Raw genomic sequence first — 17,361 nt, 5'->3', positions numbered from 1 at the left:
CCTGCCACTTGCAACACTGACTTGCTTCCTTTTATCACTGCCCAACCGACAATGTCACTCACAATAAACGGGGGAATGACAGTAGATATCGAAACGCAAAAGAGGAAGAATTTTCCATTAATAGCCACATTTGGTTTACTGGACAATGGTGTGTCGATAATCTGTGTTTGACCAGTATTCAATTGTATTCTGAAAATATAACAGTGAAACATGGTTTCTTTGTGACATTTCCTCTGAAATGTTAAGTATCATTAACAATATTGACATATTTCGATGTACATGTGATTATTTTGCTGGATGACGAGACTTTTTGAAAACTGTGTATTCATTTTTGTTCAAACAACCTCATTCCCTCTTCTACTTCTCTTCGAAAAGAACATTATTTTCGTTTGTAACATAAATGAATAGAAAGGTAAACGACAAATCCTTTTGTTTAGTGTTGAAAAGGAAATCTCTCTTGTGACTATACATTTCATGTGGTAATACATCACATTTGATGAATTTTATATCATAATAAAATCACCTTCATTGAAATTGACTTTATGTATGCGTTTCGTCCTTTTTTAATCTTAGATTTTCGAGTCATCATTTTCTCAACGTTTTGAAATTTTGTCTACTTACTGTAAGTTAAAGACCGCTAAATCATCTAAGAAATAAGAAAGTGACTAAATAATGAAGTTTCCAATGTATTGGAAAAAAAAATTTAAATTAGTTGCAACTACATTCACCATTTGGACAAGACATACAGGGGCGGATCCAGGGAGGACCGCAACCGGCGCACGCCCCCCCCCCCCTTTATTTTTTGTTGAAACAAAAGAAATTAAAAAAAATGGGGGGAGGGGTGCGTGCGCCCCCCCCCTTTAATTTCGTAAACACGCCCCCTCTTTGCGGAATTCCTGGATCCGCCCCTGACATAGTGTTATGGTTCTTAGTTTCCCGTTGATCTACGCCAGCTCTTCACAATATTTTACCATTTTTGACAAGAGATTAACAATAGGACAGGTGGTATTACAGGGACCAGTCTCTAGAGTATACAGGTCATGTATGAAATAATACGAAACATTGGCATTCCATAATGGTCTCGTCTTATGTCGGAGTTTCATGGAACTTGTAGCATAATTGTTCAGTCAGTTTTAGTCTATGTTAAACGTCAAGTACAGCTGTATATATAGGGTATCGAAAAGCACCGGTCCTCTCTATGATTACAGGTTCGAATCGATAATGTAACTCTATAGTGGAATCTTTTCAATTTCAATTTCAATAGTTTCTGTAACTTTTTCTTTTGAAGAATGTTCATGTACAAACGAAAATAAAATAACAGAAATTTTTGCAAGCTTAGATTTCCTATGAAAAGCCAGGTTTCGCAAACGATGCATCATTACGATCACTCTAGTAAACTTTTTTCGTTTTCTCTCCCTAAAGACATGTTCCATAATGTTGCAAAGGCTTCACATTATAAGCATAATTATTAGCATTCTGACTAATGAGATGATGATAGTCCTTTCTAAAACGACAAAAAGCCGTCTCTACAATTTACACATAAAAGAACTTTAGACGTTATTACTGAATAAATGTATGAATTGAATTGAATTGAGTGTCTGACAGAGATTGTTCACCACTAGTCAGAGAACTTATGTAAGTCTTGCCGTCTGAACAACAATCGATGCGTTCATATCAACGATCGCTCAAGTTTTGGCACCTTCCGGAACAGTCGAAGTGAATAGAAATAATTATAGCTGTTACAGGAGTCTTTATACAAACAGGGAGGTGGTCTCACCTTCCTGATACAACATAATCGTTTCCTCCTTGCCCCGGAATCCAGACTGAACAAGTTCCTTTTATCACCATTACTGAAATAAAATGAAAATGAAAATGAAATGAATCCAGTCGGCACTAATATAGAGCAAAGTTCTGCGTACCAAGTCCTGGGAATCAGTCTAGCTATTGGCGTTGTCACTACTGGAGGTGGATGTCTATACCTCCTTTCTATAATTTGATACCACTTCACGATGCAAATGGGCGCCATCCTCCCCCAAATAACCTTGCACCGCGCACTTTGAGGTAGAGAGAAGATTTGTAGATGAAGTGTTTTGCTCAAGGGCAGCAGAACCTCGAACACTGAACCATTACGCATCATATAGTCATTTACAGATCATGGAGAGAAAAGATGTCGGCCAACAAAAATTGAATGATGCCTATAGTAAGTAAATGAACTATTATACACAAAATGAATGTCATGCAGGTCCCAAATGAATGTTCGCACACATATAGACCCCCAATGAGAGGTTGTATAGCTATTCAAAGTGAAATAACATCTCAGACTCTCCGTTGTTGGTCAGTGTGAACCTGATTATAATCATATACTATTCGACTCACAAAGAAAACGGAATGTAGGGGGCCTGCATGTATGGTGGATCAAGACAGTGATGGGTTACATATTCTTGATGCATTGATCATGCTGCATGTGCTGATACAATGTCATCTGCACTTTGAAGTGACTTTTAAATGTGTGGAAATAGGGAGACTTTGGATAATATTGTCAAGCTATACTCTATAGTGAATCACAAATAGACAGCAACAAAATATTGAAAATATTGAACCCAACATTTTCTTACAAGCTGGAAGCGGAAACCCCTCTTCTTTTTATAATTATCATGTCCAATTTCGCCTTGAGCACTTCTTAATTCTCCTTATATTAATTGTTGTCTTTCTTTCTTTCTCTTCCAACTTTTTATGTGAAGAATTTGGTAATTTGATGGAGCTTTCGTGGACGTACATGATTGCTCATGTGACAAATCAGACTTTGAATAGCATTTATAGCTCGATTCTGATATGAGTTGCGTAATCTTAGGAGGCCTGTATTTGACATTCGCAATGCACTGCATTCCATACAGTGGGCCTGTTCATTCATTCATTCATTCAGCGCGAGCTCGCTAGTGCGCTGCACTGCACCATACCAACACTGCAAACGCTGGCATACTGGCAGACACAAGATTACTAGTACTGCATGTACTGCATGTATTGCGATGTACGCTACTCTATGGAGCTAGAGTGTTTAGGGACGTGATTTATCGGAACTAGCAATATGGTCGGAATAAGTGTTTCAGGAATATCCAGAACATCATAGATTTCGAAGCGGAGAGAGATAATTGGAGGTATGGCGACATTTCGCACGGAGCCAGTTGATCAGTATTACCACGTCGGCGAAGATATTGGCAGGTAAGGCATAAAGGATTTTGAACGGTTACGGAGAGTGCGTGTCGCCAGCTGCGTCCCGTGCGGTTTCCATCCACAGCCCGTAGGGGTCGACAACCTGTTACTTGAGCAGCTAGCTACCTGTGCAGTGATGCGACACAGTACGGTATCTGTGTAGTGTAGTGACACATGTGTGGGAGATACGTCAGTACTTTGTTCCTTGTTTTGTACAACTTGTCTAGACCAATCTGTTTTCTGAATGCGTCGATTGAAAAGAAAATATCACTCGATTAGACTTGTAGAATAATATAAGAAAGTGCTCTTCCATGTCACTGTGCTTTCACAATTGAAATTCCCTTCTCTACAGACTATAGCTACACAGACAGGTACAACTCACAAGTTGTACCTGCCCCCTTTATTCATGTTTAGTTAAAATAGTAAACTTACATCATCTATGATTTTGTGGCATTATGTACAATGTATCGATCAATCTCAGCCCATTGCTCCATGCATTAAGCACATAATGAAACAAATAAGGAAAGAAAAGAAAGAGACTCCCCACCACCTGTCCACCACTTCAACCCCCCCCCCCCCACCATCCCATCCCATTCTTTTTCTCTTTTTCTTCTTTGCTATTAGACCCTACATGTAAGTATAGGCCACAGTCATTTGCACATTCTATTCTAACACTCCTTTGCTGTGCAGGTATATGTAGAGTCTCAATAAAAAAAGTTTATTAAAAGCACTATAAAAGATGCACAGTTCAAAAACTTAAGACGTCCATATTTTAATGGATCTTCGTTTTTAGTACCTCTCTTGAAACTTGGCGGAGTTAAACAGCAGTCAGTATCATTCCCTAGAATCATTAATGTATATCATATATGATTGGTTGTAATGTGACAATGTGCCACCTTCTACATTACATAGCTCTCCATGTCACAAACAGACAAGCAAAAGCAATAAAATGAGGACCATCCCACCCCCACCCCCCAATCAATATCATCATCACCACCGCCACCACCACTACCATGACAACTGCCATTTGTGAAGTTCATGAAAAGTATGCATTGTACAGTACCCTATAGGACCTACACGTACATTTTGTATTTTCTTTATTCTGGTTGATGCTGATCCTTATATACACTGTAAATGCATGAAAAGTCAAACATGTATGCCCTGTAGGGACCTATGTATTGCACTGGAAAAGATGCTGAACTGCATTGTATCTCATTCTTCTACTCTGTGGTGTCGCCATGGCAACACGGCCTCACTTTTTAAACAAGAGTTTGATTCCTGCTCAGTGCAGCAATCTATGACCAGGGATGGGTCCAGGAATTCTGTAAAAGGGGGGGGGGGGGGGCGCAACTAATATTTCCTGGTGTCACTTGCGATTTCATTTCATTTTTTATTTTCTTTCATTTTTTTAAATGAAAAATAAAGGGGGGCGTGCGCCGGTTGCGCCCCCCTCTGGATCCGCCACTGATGACATCTATGCAAAGTGTATAATATCCCAAAGGTTTCAGTCTCTTTTTGCTTCTTCATCAAGGTCTGAATGTGGATGCTAAATATTTCCTAACTGATGCCAATGACAGGGCTTGTAAACAGCAATAGCAAATAATTCCAGTGCAGAGCTGCCAAGTCTCCCTGATTCTGCAGGAGTCTCCCTGAAAATGTCAAAATCTGTTCATGTCTGAATAAGAGAATATTCAAATCTCCCTGATTTGGGAATTATTTTCGCCCGTTGAAATGCATGTAACACACAGATATCTCCCTGATTGCGGTGTGGAATCTCCCTGATTGGATGTGGGAATGTTGGCAGACCTGCCAGTGAGGCTACCCTGGATAAATGACTCCAACTGTGATTTTGTAGATCTTCAAACTTGTATTAATAGCTACAAACCTTTTGCTATCATTATTAAGCAAACAAAATGAATGCTTTTTAGTGCTAAAGAAAGAGAGAGAGAAAAAACCATGCACCACTCATGCACACATATTGTGTAACAGAATCATTTGTTTTTCTGTTACCTACAGGCATGTGCACATTGTATACCAAACAGTTATGCTGAGGTCTACACAAAATTCAATCAATCAAAAGTTCACTGTGTTCAAGAGAATCATTTCTTAAATTCAGGTGTAAGCAAATGAATAGAGAAATACCTCCACTTCATAGGATATTTTACCATTGACCTTGAAAACATTGCATTCACATTAAACTGAATGTGGATTGACTCAAATAGACTGCTGTGTGTGTGTGATTGAAATATCTGCCATTGTCCACAATTGTCAACATGGATGGCTAGGAGCCATTTTTTTTTTTATATCTCTTTGTTTGAGAAATATGAAATTGTGAAATACATTTTGCATTTGGAGTGCTTTCTTTGCAAGTTGGAGCAGAAGTCTGAAAACTAACTGCCTATTTGATAATTAACCCGTTGAGGACGAGTCCCGAGTATACTCAGGCAGGTGTCTATGGGAAAACAAAATCAGTCCGTCCTCAATGTATTAATGGAGATTATGTAATCCTTTTAATCCCTGTCAAGTCACAGGTGATCTTTCCATTGGATTGCATGTACTGTATACATGCCTGAGTAGACTGCAAACTTGTTACGTCAAGTTTGAAAATATACTTCAGGGAACTGAATGATTAAAAAATGGATGAATTGGACAACAGCCATATAACAATTTTAAATATATTTTTTGGTTCATTTTTGTTGTTGTTGAGAAGTTTCTGGGTACATTTTAAAGGGTCAGAGAAAGTAAACTTCCAAAACATGGAAAGAAGTGTGCCCTGTCACACACATCTTCTAGATTAACCCGTTGAGGATGGGCTGATTTTGTTATACAACATGATTTCCCACACTTGCCCATGCATTCTCGGGACTCGTCCTCAACAGGATTAGCCACATTTTGTGTGTATAATGTTTTATGTACACATGTACAAGGGTGTGTCATGACCTATGTTTGTGTACGTGTATTCAATGTGTGGTGTGTCTATGTAGTGTTCCAGGAATCTCTTGTCAACAGGCCTATAGATGTACAATGTATGACTGTACTTTATGGTCTTTAATATGTCAGAACAATTAGTGTGTTTCTGTTTCACTTTGAAATGCTCAGCTCAAATTAGATCTCTTAGATATATATGCCTGCATTCGAGGGAATTATTTTTTTTTTCACTTTCAAGAGCTGTAGGCTTCTCTGCTACGTATTGTGATCCAATGGTACTATAAAAGGATAATGGTCAAAGCCACAAAAGTACAGATGTGTCAACATTTGATTTGTGGTACATATCAACTGATCCTTGGTTAATGTTGGGATTATTCAATGGTATTAAAGTTCCTTTAGCTTTTCAAGAACTCTTCTGTATCATATTGCACTGGCAGTTATTAATTTGCATGTACCTATTTGAGTTTCAAGGTTACAACACTGCAATCTTTATTCACAGGTTTTACTATCTCAGAATGTAATACACTGTATTCAATACCATGCATTTTTATAGACATTTCATAAGATTGGTTTCCACCTTTTTTTTTTTTTTTTTTAACTGGAGCTCATGACAAAAATTGTTTTTGCCAATGCAGTCATACTGCAAATTCGCTAGACTCTGAATATTAACAATTATCGCCTAGAAGCAAATGCTGATATTGGCTACAAACACAGATTACACAGCAACTGTGTAGAAAAATACCATTCTCTGGGCCACATGTATGTAGCTCATGTTTTATTGGAATGTTTGTAAGCATTGAACGGTTGTGTAGGAGAAGAAATTTTGATCATTGAAATGACAAGGGCTAAGGTTCCTGATGATATTCATTCTTGCCGTTACTATTAAAATCCAGTCTGGCAGCATAAAACATTTGCATGAGCATGACCTTGTAGTAAATGTTGGCAAGGCTATCATGCATAGCATTGATACTTCCCTTGGGTATCATATCTGAAGGTAGACTGCAAATAATGAAATGGAAGTGCAAATTCTGAATTGCTTCAGTATCATTGGAACCTTCGGTAAGTAACTGTGGAAAGGTATACGTCAATTTGTTGGATCTTGATATATCATAGGGATCTCCTGGATGTCTGCACTAGTGCTCTTACAGTGATTTATTAACCTGTTGAGGATGGGCTGATTTTGCTAAGCAACACGCATTTCGCATATACATACAACTAAGACACCTGCCTGAGTATGCTGGGGACTCGTCCTCAACGTTGAGCCTGATCTTATTTTGAAGCTCAATGCCTTGCTTACAGTGTGCACTGTGTCTTTGTAATTTAGGCATTTACAATTTAGGAGTTGAAAAATCATTATATTTTATAGAATGGCCTGCAGAGTATACTATAGCTGCTTGTACACAGATGATTATCCTGGATCATAGGACTGGATTAAATGTGCATGAAGAGATCTATGATAATTCAAAGCTTTTAAATAAGTCGGGCAAACATATTGAAAGAGAACGCTTAGATGACAAATTATATCATTATGCCATTTCATATTTTGCAGGATTCGAAGTTTTGCAATGTACATTCCCTGTAACCAGCGAATCTCGGCAAGGGCCTGTCACCGAATAAAATGTAACACTGTACAAAGGCTGAGTTAACTATAGAGCAAACCAAAGTGTGTCACTAGCCACATGAATGGCTGTAATTACAGGGGGTATATAAAGTTCTGTATAGGACTCAAGTTTGCATACTTCTCAGAGAGCAAAGTCCAGTGATCTTACAAATCTCCACTTCTGTGTAGCTGATACCATGTACATTAAAACAGGGCTCGACACTAACTTTACATTTTTTTCCATTGGCCCATTTAGGCCACTAAAATCTTCAAATCTGAAATTATAGTGGCCCAAAAGAGATATACTGACCTGAAATAAAAGCAAAAGTAACAATCCATTTTGAATCTTAGTTGCCAAGTAGAGCCACTAAAAGATGACCTTTTGGGAATGTTGGTGGCCTAACATCAGTTTGCAGTGGCCCTGGGCCACTGAGCCACTGTTCATGTCTTACCCTGGATAAAATGAAGAAGGGGAAAAGGGATGTGTACATTGTAGGAGGAAGAGAATACAAAAAAATACAATATAGTGGAAGTACACAATATAGCAGGTTAGCTAAAGAAGAAGAGGAAGAAGAAGTACAGTAATGAAGAAGAAGAAGAAGAAGAAGAAGAAGAAGAAGAAGAAGAAGAAGAAGAAGAAGAAGTAGTAGTAGTCAGAAGAAGAGAAAGAAGAAGAGGAGAAGAAGGATTAGGAGGAGGAGGAGAAGAAGAAAATGAAGTACAGAGATGTAGAAGAAACAAGAGGAGGAGGAGAAGAAGAAAATGAAGAAGTACAACAGAGTTGTAGAAGAAACAAGGGGAGGAGAAAAAAGAAGCAAAAATGAAAGGTCTTGAGAATTACATACAATCATGTACTGCATTCACATTATGTCTTGTGTGTGTTATTCTTGGTTATGTTCACAATGAATCATCAGACATGAGCGAGTTCCCAATAAAATGATATGAGCAGCAATATACCTTTATTTCATGAGCATTTGAATTTTTGGAAGACATGCTTTGACCTCTCCTGTTACAATGTGTTGTTGATCGATGCAAAACAATATGACAGACAGTGATGATTGTCAGGAAGGATGTACAGTATGGAGCAGAAGAAGGCAGTGATAACTTCTGTTGATTGTTGAATAGGTCAAATTTTTTTAAATAGATGAAATGTCTCTTGCTGTCTTAAATTCTTGTGACAGGGTATTACTCGAATATGCACTCACATAATGGACATTACAGTGTACATGTACAAATTTGTAGGGCCAGGTCTCCACAGTGTTATCGTCTAGGTAAGTGCCTATAGATCATTATCTTTGCCTGACAGTTATACATGTAGTCCAAGTTGACCGGCAAGAACAATGTTATGAACAGATAGAGGAATTAACTGATCACAGTTTTTTATGATTCTAGTGGCAGAAGTGTCCTACCAGGGAGGTTTGAACCTCCCTGGTCCTACAGTGTAGTCAGTACTTGAAATAGGTTGCAACTGATTGACAAATTGCCTTTTGAATTGGTGGAAGCAAGCAGTACATGCTGAACTTGCTCTGGCTATTGGGTGGAAGCTCAGAGTTCTAGAGGATTTAAGACACCTGTTTGAAGAGCAGGAGGTCATAGGTTCTAATCCTGCTCGAGTATGGTATGCCCATGATTTCTTACACTTGATGTCATGACTATTAGGCTGCATTCACATAGAAGTATTCGGTATTCGCTATTCGCTATTCGCTATTCGGGCACCGAGTACACCATCACCCGCACCATCAACTCGCCATCCCATGCAGTGAGGATTTCTTCCTCCTACATCCCAGCAAATCTTATTAACAATTTCTAAACTGCATCAGAATGTCAGTCTACATGCTTATTTTTGCTAAAGGGCAAATCCAGACCAAAATTGTCATTATTTCATAAACGAGAGACGGTATACGCTGCAAGAAAATCGAACAAGCTGGATTCCCACTTTGCTATACTATTTGCAGCTATTCGGTACTTTCGAATAGTGCCCTCCTAGATGTGAACCGGTGTGAGGAAATCCTATCGTTCGATTCAAGCTATTCGCGTGCCCTTGAAAACGAGCCCCAAATACCCGAATAGTATACTTCTATGTGAACGCAGCCTTACTGAAACACTGATTAATTCAGTGCTTATTTATGTGTCAATGTTGGACAATTTGTCAATCAGTTGCAATAAATTGCCTTCAACATACAGCTTGTATGCAAATTATTCAGTGATTTAGTAGTACAGTAGCTGTGATAAAAGATTGTGGGTATGCATACCTGCACTGGGTTCGAACCAATTATGGGTTGCACTGGAAAGTAGGGTCAAAAATACCGGGTATCCTGAAGATGAGATACATCACAATGCTACATACATTTCTCAGTTAAAGATTTGTTTTTCTTGAACAGTATTTTGTGCGGCAGGTACTACTTGTATCCAGTTTATACACAGACAGAGGCCTCTCTCTCTCTCTTGCTTTTTTTTTCCCCCTTTTGACAGTGTCGTTAGGCAAATAAAAGTCCTGCATTTTCTTTACCCATTGTGTAAGTGACCTTCTGAGCTTTTTATTTGGTGCAGAATAGAGCCCATGGCTTATTCTTCTTACGCTTCATTGGTTTCAAAGAACCACCTTGTGTGTGGGTGCAACTTTTGAAAGAAGTACAGTTGAGCACTGTGTGGATATAAAGTTTGTTGGAATCTATGCTATTGCTAACTAGGCTACTGCCCCAGGTCCTGTTGAAAACTTGACCTAAAAAGAGAGAGAGAAAAAAATAGCAACAATATCAACCACTGATTCAAGGTACCAGGTCTCTGAAGAGGTTCATCATTATTTTATCCACATTCCACTGTATGATATTTGAACCAATTTTAACATCAATTGTGCAGATATTGGGAATTTATGATCAAAGAGTCAGGAAATTGTATTGGGGATATCTATAAAATAAGTATTATGCAAAAAATACATTATACACATGTATGTATTTCATGCCTCAACATTTATTTTTTTAAATTGGGGGGGGGGGGGGGGGGGGGAGGTCCAGTATTTCACACAATGCACAGTACATACAGTATGCACACACACACACACGCACACACACACACACACCCCAACATGAGCATTATGTATGAATTAGGCCGAATTGGGAAGTTATTTGTCATCTGGTGGAACAGATTCGACTGCCTTGTCAAACTGCAAATTTGTGAGTGGAGAACCTCTCGTAAACCACGTTATGATAGTCATCAAAGTTATGCCACAGAATAACACTGCATTTACAGCACGTAAATTGTGTGGATAGTCCATCTAAATGTCCAGACAGGCTTGTTATTTGTGTCAGAATGTACCAGTGTACATTGTATATATGTTCAGAATTATTTAAAATCTCATTACCTTTGGGAGCAGTTATTTTAACCCATTTCATATGGGAACCTGGTGGCTTGAACAGATTTCAGAATTCAGTGTGGAATGGCGTATTAAAAAATGTTCAAAATATTACTTGATGCATACATGTAGATATGTTGTATCACAAAACATCCTACCGTATTTTATTTTTGCAATAAAGCCTGAAATATAAGGAGATATGTTGTAGATCAGTATTTTTCTCATTAGACTGTAACTGTACAATAGATCGTTTAGTCTGTAAACATTCTTATTATAAGTATTGTTTACATTTTTTCATTGGTTTTTTACACCCCAACTCACATTTTAGAACAATTTTAAAGCACTAATGCTGGGTTTTTGTTTCTTCTGCAAATGGTAAATTATGCCTTTAAATCAAGCGTGCATATTCATTGGCTGACTGCAACATACGCTGTAAAATTGCTCATTATACATCTCACATGAGTTGTGTGCCTCTGTGTGTGTGTGTGTTTGTGTGTTTGTGTGTGTGTGTGTGTGTGTGTGTGTGTTTGTTTGTAGAGATGAAAATCTGATAAATTCTGCAAAGGTCAATTCAGAGCGTGGAAGATCTATTCCTTTGATAATTCACAGTACTGTCAGCTGAAAGGAAAATATGCATTGTATTGGTTTTCGGAAACTACTAAAAGACATAGAGCAACATTTTATACCTTGTATCCCTCATTTATTGATTACTATTACTAATTGTTATTTATTATTTACATCTCCATGGAGTTGTGGGATTCCAATGTAGATCTGTTTATATTCTTTATACCATTAGTGAGTGACTATAAAATTCTCCTTCTCTGCGAACATGACAGAGCTTTTCTCCAGTGGCAGCTTTGCACCTCCTGTGCCCCTTTCCCCCGCATACATGTAATATGCAATATACACAGCATTAGTTCTTAACACTACAGCCAGCATCGACTTCGACAACCATGCCGCCGTGTTCTCCCGACTTAATGGGCCTCTTCGTCTCCTGTTGTTGATTCAGTTTGAATTTTGTTTTCTTTTTTTCGTGAAGAAGACGGTTGATGCTGAGCCGAGTAACCAGAGAATGCTCTTGGCTCTTTACTGGGAGGATGAGTATGTTTGTCATTACACTCTCTCAGACCGTTCTTTTTTAACCACGAAGATGTTGTGATGTTGATGGTTTTATACCCAGCCCTTCCTTCATTTTGCATGGGTGAAACAGGAGGTGCAGAAAAGGGCTCTCCAGTGTATTTCTCAACTGAGATCTATACACATGCACACACTCATGTACACAGTACAACATGCATCATGCTAATTGACAAGTGTTATTTGTGTTTACAATATATAATGCGAATTGACAACTGTCAAGTTTGTTTGATACTTATTTGTGTTTATGATTTTTTTTTTTTTTATAGGCAAGGGAATTGCTCTATCTTAGTATTATTTTTTTTTTTTTTTTTGGGGGGGGGGGATTGAAGGGAGAGTTGGGGTCACTCGTGGGAAAGATTAAAGTTTGGTAAAATGTCACTGAATACCAGTGGAATTGTGGAAGAAAAATACATTGGATGCAAACATTGACAATTTGAACGAAAGAGGAGCTGCTTGTAATACAAAACCATTTGCTTCTTGTAGTTTGTGGAACTTTCATTGTAAATGTAATTTAGATTGTAGCCACTGAATTCTTTGTAGAGATGTGTTCTGGTACATTTGAATATTGATATTCATAGGTGATGCGTGTGTGGTAGAACGATACTCATAAAATTTATGTTTTATACACACCATCTCATTATTAACTTTTATCACCCACTGAAAAAGAAAGAATTATAACATTGTAAAACATCGAAAGTGTTGAGATCAAACAGGTAATTTTATGTGTGCTGTGTAAATCATTATGGGAGTGGGGAACGAGTTGCAGTCATATTTCATAATTTTATGAAGAGAGTTAGTCATGGAAATATATGCCAAGCTGAGCTCGCTATATGTTAGGCACGTAGGCAAGTGCCGGCTCATAAAAACCTAATGTATCATCCACTTGTTTTATGAGGCTCCTTTCTATGACTAAGACTATCACTAGCCGCGGAGCGGAGCGAGACGACCAGGCTCATAAAGTGAGCCGCCGGGAGCGAGTTGCTTAATGGCAATCAGTACGTCGCACAGATGCAGTTGCCTCTCCCAACGGATGGGAGACTGCAAAGGAAAAATTCTCATCATCACCGGCACCAATCTAGCAGAAAATGAAATATTGCACAGCATGATGATGGAAAGCATCCCCGTGAGCTTGATGTTGCAGGGAAGTTTACCAGGTACATGTAGCCCCTTCATCATAAAATTCTACACATATACACGCGTACACAAGAAGATTTCAGTGGAACCAAATGGGAGAAGCTTGTTTACAGGCAAAGCTAATCCAAGTGATGAACAATACAAAATTGTAGTCCTGAGACTCCATTTCAGAATTTATTTTTTCAGTAACAAATTGAAAAGAGACAAAATCAGCGAAAAGATGACACCAGATGATAATTGATGGTGATGTTTCTTTGAGTAGTAATGTTGGTAATGATGTGTCGCTGATGCTGCTGATGCAGTTATGGTAACTAAGGTGATAGTGGTGATGTTCCTACTGTAAATGATGATTGTCATGGTGACACTGGTGATGATGGCCATGGTAACAGAGATGATGATAACCGTAATGGTAGTGGTGGTACAGTGGTAGCAGTAGTGACACTAATAATAATGATGCTAGTTACCATGGTAGCTGAGTTGTTGGCAGTGATGAATGGGATCTGGCAATGATTGTCACAATGGTCGTCTAGTTACAGATGTATGCTGATGATAATGATGGATGTTGATTGTAGTATCAACAAGCAGTGAAAATGATCATGATCAGGGTCGTGGATTAGTCATGGTGATGATAACAGTGATGATAGTAATTTAATCAGGTTTTGATAATAATGCTGATAATATCACAGGTTACACTGGTAACTGAGGTGACGATGCTGGTACTGTGAGAGGTGATGATATGTTAATTTTTGTTGTTGTTGTTGCGATTAAAGCTGATGACATACACTTGTAATATGTGCTACAGTTCTATACAACACGCATTTCCCATAGACACTTGCCCGAGTATACTTGGGACTTGTCTTCAGTGGGTTAAAGGACAAATTCACCTACGAGTGTGTACATTGTAAGTACATATGATGTGTAGATTGAATGAAAGCAGCAATAGTTATACGTACAATGTATAGTAGAAGTACTAGAACACATTGTGATTAGTGAATGTTTGAGGAAAATCGGACGATCCATTCAAAAGTTATTAATTTTTATAGTTTCTGTGCAGCCATCACTGGATGAGAAGACCACTGCAGTTTGTGATGTCATGTATTTGTACTGTACAGCCTGTATGTACAAAGATATATTGAACTATTTAAGGGGAATTCTACGCAACTTCATTAAAAAAAAAGAAGAAAAACTGTACATATTCCCTTGACTTTTCATTGACATTATTACATAGTATGTAAAGGGCAATGTTATGTCTTGCTTTCTGAAAGAGGTTTTAAAGTCAAGTGCTCTTTCATTTGCTGGAAATATGAAAATGAAATATGAAAAATTTCCTTTTTTACTTACATGTACATGTAGCATGTGCGAATACATAAGTCACCACATTTTGATAAAAACCGACAAAACATTTAGTCATGTAGTTTTCATCGCTAACATTTGTACCATTACCATTGCCACATTGATGTATACCATGCATTTGATAAAACATGGAAGGGCTCATAATTTGGCTGATTAATATCTCATTCAGTAAACCAAACCTACAGTTTGTAAGGGGGCAATACTTTTCCTTGCATGTAGTTACGGATATACATGAAAAAGATATTTAGAACTACTTTATGTATGGTCTGGATCTACACATTTCTCTCTCTTTTTTTTTTCTTTTTTTTTTTTGGGGGGGGGGGGAGGTAATGTTTAGGTTGTGACAGGTACATGTAGGTGTTTTACGGTCATCAGTGGTTTACCTAATGTAATCGCAATGCAAAATGAAGAGCTATCCAAACCCAGATAAGAGTGATAGATTTATGATGAAGGCATGGATGTGAGAGGAAGGTAATCGGGGTGCGCTTCCGTGACTCATGGGTTGTGCCAATACTCGGACCATGTGACAGATGACGGTAGTGGGAATGTTGGGGAGTGGGACGAGAGCAAACATTGCCCAGACAGATAGTCAGCACGGACGTCAGCCATTTTACAATGCCATTGTCTAATAAAGGAAAGTTGGAAAGCCTCGCTTCCAATCCATTTATTTTGGGATGAATGCTAGTGTTGAAATTTGATTTAGTCATTTAATTCTCTTCATTTTCAGATGCATCTGTATTTTCCTCAGTGAGAAAGATCTCTGCTACATTGTAAATATGCAGATTAACATACCAAATCATGTTATTGGACACAGCTGTTAAGGTGGCTTTATTCAAGTACAACAATTTATACTATGTACAATGTACATACATGTGGTAAACTACAGTGTACAGTCTTTCTCGGCAATGTTAAAAATGAATTGGCATTGTAATATTACTTCTGTATTGCCAGGACAAAGTGTACATGTACATACAATAATTGTATGTACATAGTATGGATATCAAACAAATTAAATCAATTATAATTCCTCAAATGTCTTGTCTGAAAAAATACTGCTTTGGCCTAAACAAGGTCAGACAAATTCTGCCATCACCAGGTTAAAATCAGCTGTGATAGAGGATCACATCCTTTAATATTTTTGTCTCAAAATGAATGGTGTTTATAATTGTGTGGCGTGTTGAGCTAAACACAAAAGAAATGTGATTGGTTGATCTCACTTGTATGTGCCAGGCTGAGCACAAAGAAAAGACAAAGGTTTTTTTTTTTGGGGGGGGGGGGGGAGGGTGGTATTTATTTGTGTGATGTGCTTCCCCGTCTTGTTCCCAGGTTTAATTTGAGTTCATCAGTTTTGGTCCATTTGCCATAGACAATGTAGCTCAGAGTTGAACCCAAGATGTAAGGTGAATGGAGAGTTCATCAAAAGGCTGTCTGAATGTTTCATGGCGCCATGTACAACAGGGTGTTCGGATGCAAAAAAAAAAAATTATACTAGAATGCGGTAAGCTGTACCAAAATTGTATAGCTATACGATGAATTTATATAATCTGAATGCTGAACGAAATGACATTAAACGAAACGACGGTCAGAGCATCGTTTCGAACTAGAACTTGATAACGAATCAGCAATATCCATCGTGTCCATTGTGCGTCTGAAAGTATAGCGACCATAGAACGGTATAACTGGGCTTAATGGGAGCACACACGAATGGTGACCCCATAGTTGTCACTCGTGACCATAACAACATGCGCAGTGGGAAACTGCAAATCTGTACGACATTTTCCAGAACGGTCGAGATTAGCGTCTGAACAGTCTGTCGGCTATACGATCATTCTTTTATATACGTCGTTTCTTTATCAAGTTTTGGTATAAACTGGCTTGCGTCTGAACAGGGGGACAGGCCTACCCATATTTACTAAACTGATACCCCTTTTATACACAAAGTTGGCACAGGAGAGCTCCTGAAGTGCTTCAACTTATTGCAGCTCCAAGTTTGTTCATATTATACAGCATGGAGAGTCCACAGAGCTACTCTATAGTAACTGCATGGAGAGTTACTGATCACCCAAACCACACACATAAAGTGGCTAAGAGAGGCATATCTTTAACAAGGCAGGGAATTGTCCAGAACATACAGTAACTGTATAGTACAACTGTATACACTGTATAATGGACAGTGTGTACTTCGTACCGCTTCTGAAGCTCTCTAAGCACTATGGAGCATTAAGGAGTCTTTGGGTTTATTCAGAACACTAGTCTTGTATCTCAATGAAAAAAGTCATCCCCCATTGTTATTGCATGATTATGATGAACCCATGTCAAAACTGACCTCTGTGAGTGCTGAATTACAGACTTCAGGTAAATTGACAAATTTAATGAGTGCAAATGCTTGATGTTCCAGTACCTTGTGTACTTCAAATGGGACTCGTTGCATGCAGTGCAATACACTCCTGGATTTCATCAACAAATGTAGCATGTTGTTTGTTAACAATGTGCCCTAGTGTAGATGCACCATAAGTCGTAGAATCATGACAATGTGAATGTCACTGGTGTCAAGTCTGAAGGAGAGAAAGAGATTAGAATTCAGGGAACATGCTGGACTTGCAAGATCATCCTCATGAAACCAGAGATAAACCTAAGCTATCTCGTT

The 17,361-nt window shown here is 38.3% G+C and overlaps 1 protein-coding gene across 1 annotated transcript in view; it reads left to right on the top strand.

Annotated features, from left to right (window-relative positions):
• The first annotated feature begins 3,018 nt into the window (after positions 1 to 3,018).
• LOC139726499 (death-associated protein kinase 1-like) overlaps positions 3,019 to 17,361 on the top strand; it is a 164,500-nt gene continuing 150,157 nt past the window's right edge. Inside the window, exon 1 of the mRNA XM_071637456.1 lies at positions 3,019 to 3,219. Within this exon, the coding sequence (XP_071493557.1) occupies positions 3,158 to 3,219 (62 nt within the window). The 5' untranslated portion in view covers positions 3,019 to 3,157. The remainder of the gene's footprint in view (positions 3,220 to 17,361) is intronic.

The sequence above is a fragment of the Diadema antillarum genome, unplaced genomic scaffold (assembly GCF_040938485.1).
Source record: "Diadema antillarum isolate AM-2024a unplaced genomic scaffold, OU_Dant_1.0 seq00000085_RagTag, whole genome shotgun sequence".
NCBI lineage: Eukaryota > Metazoa > Echinodermata > Echinoidea > Diadematoida > Diadematidae > Diadema > Diadema antillarum.
This window is presented reverse-complemented; position numbering and strand designations above follow the sequence as displayed.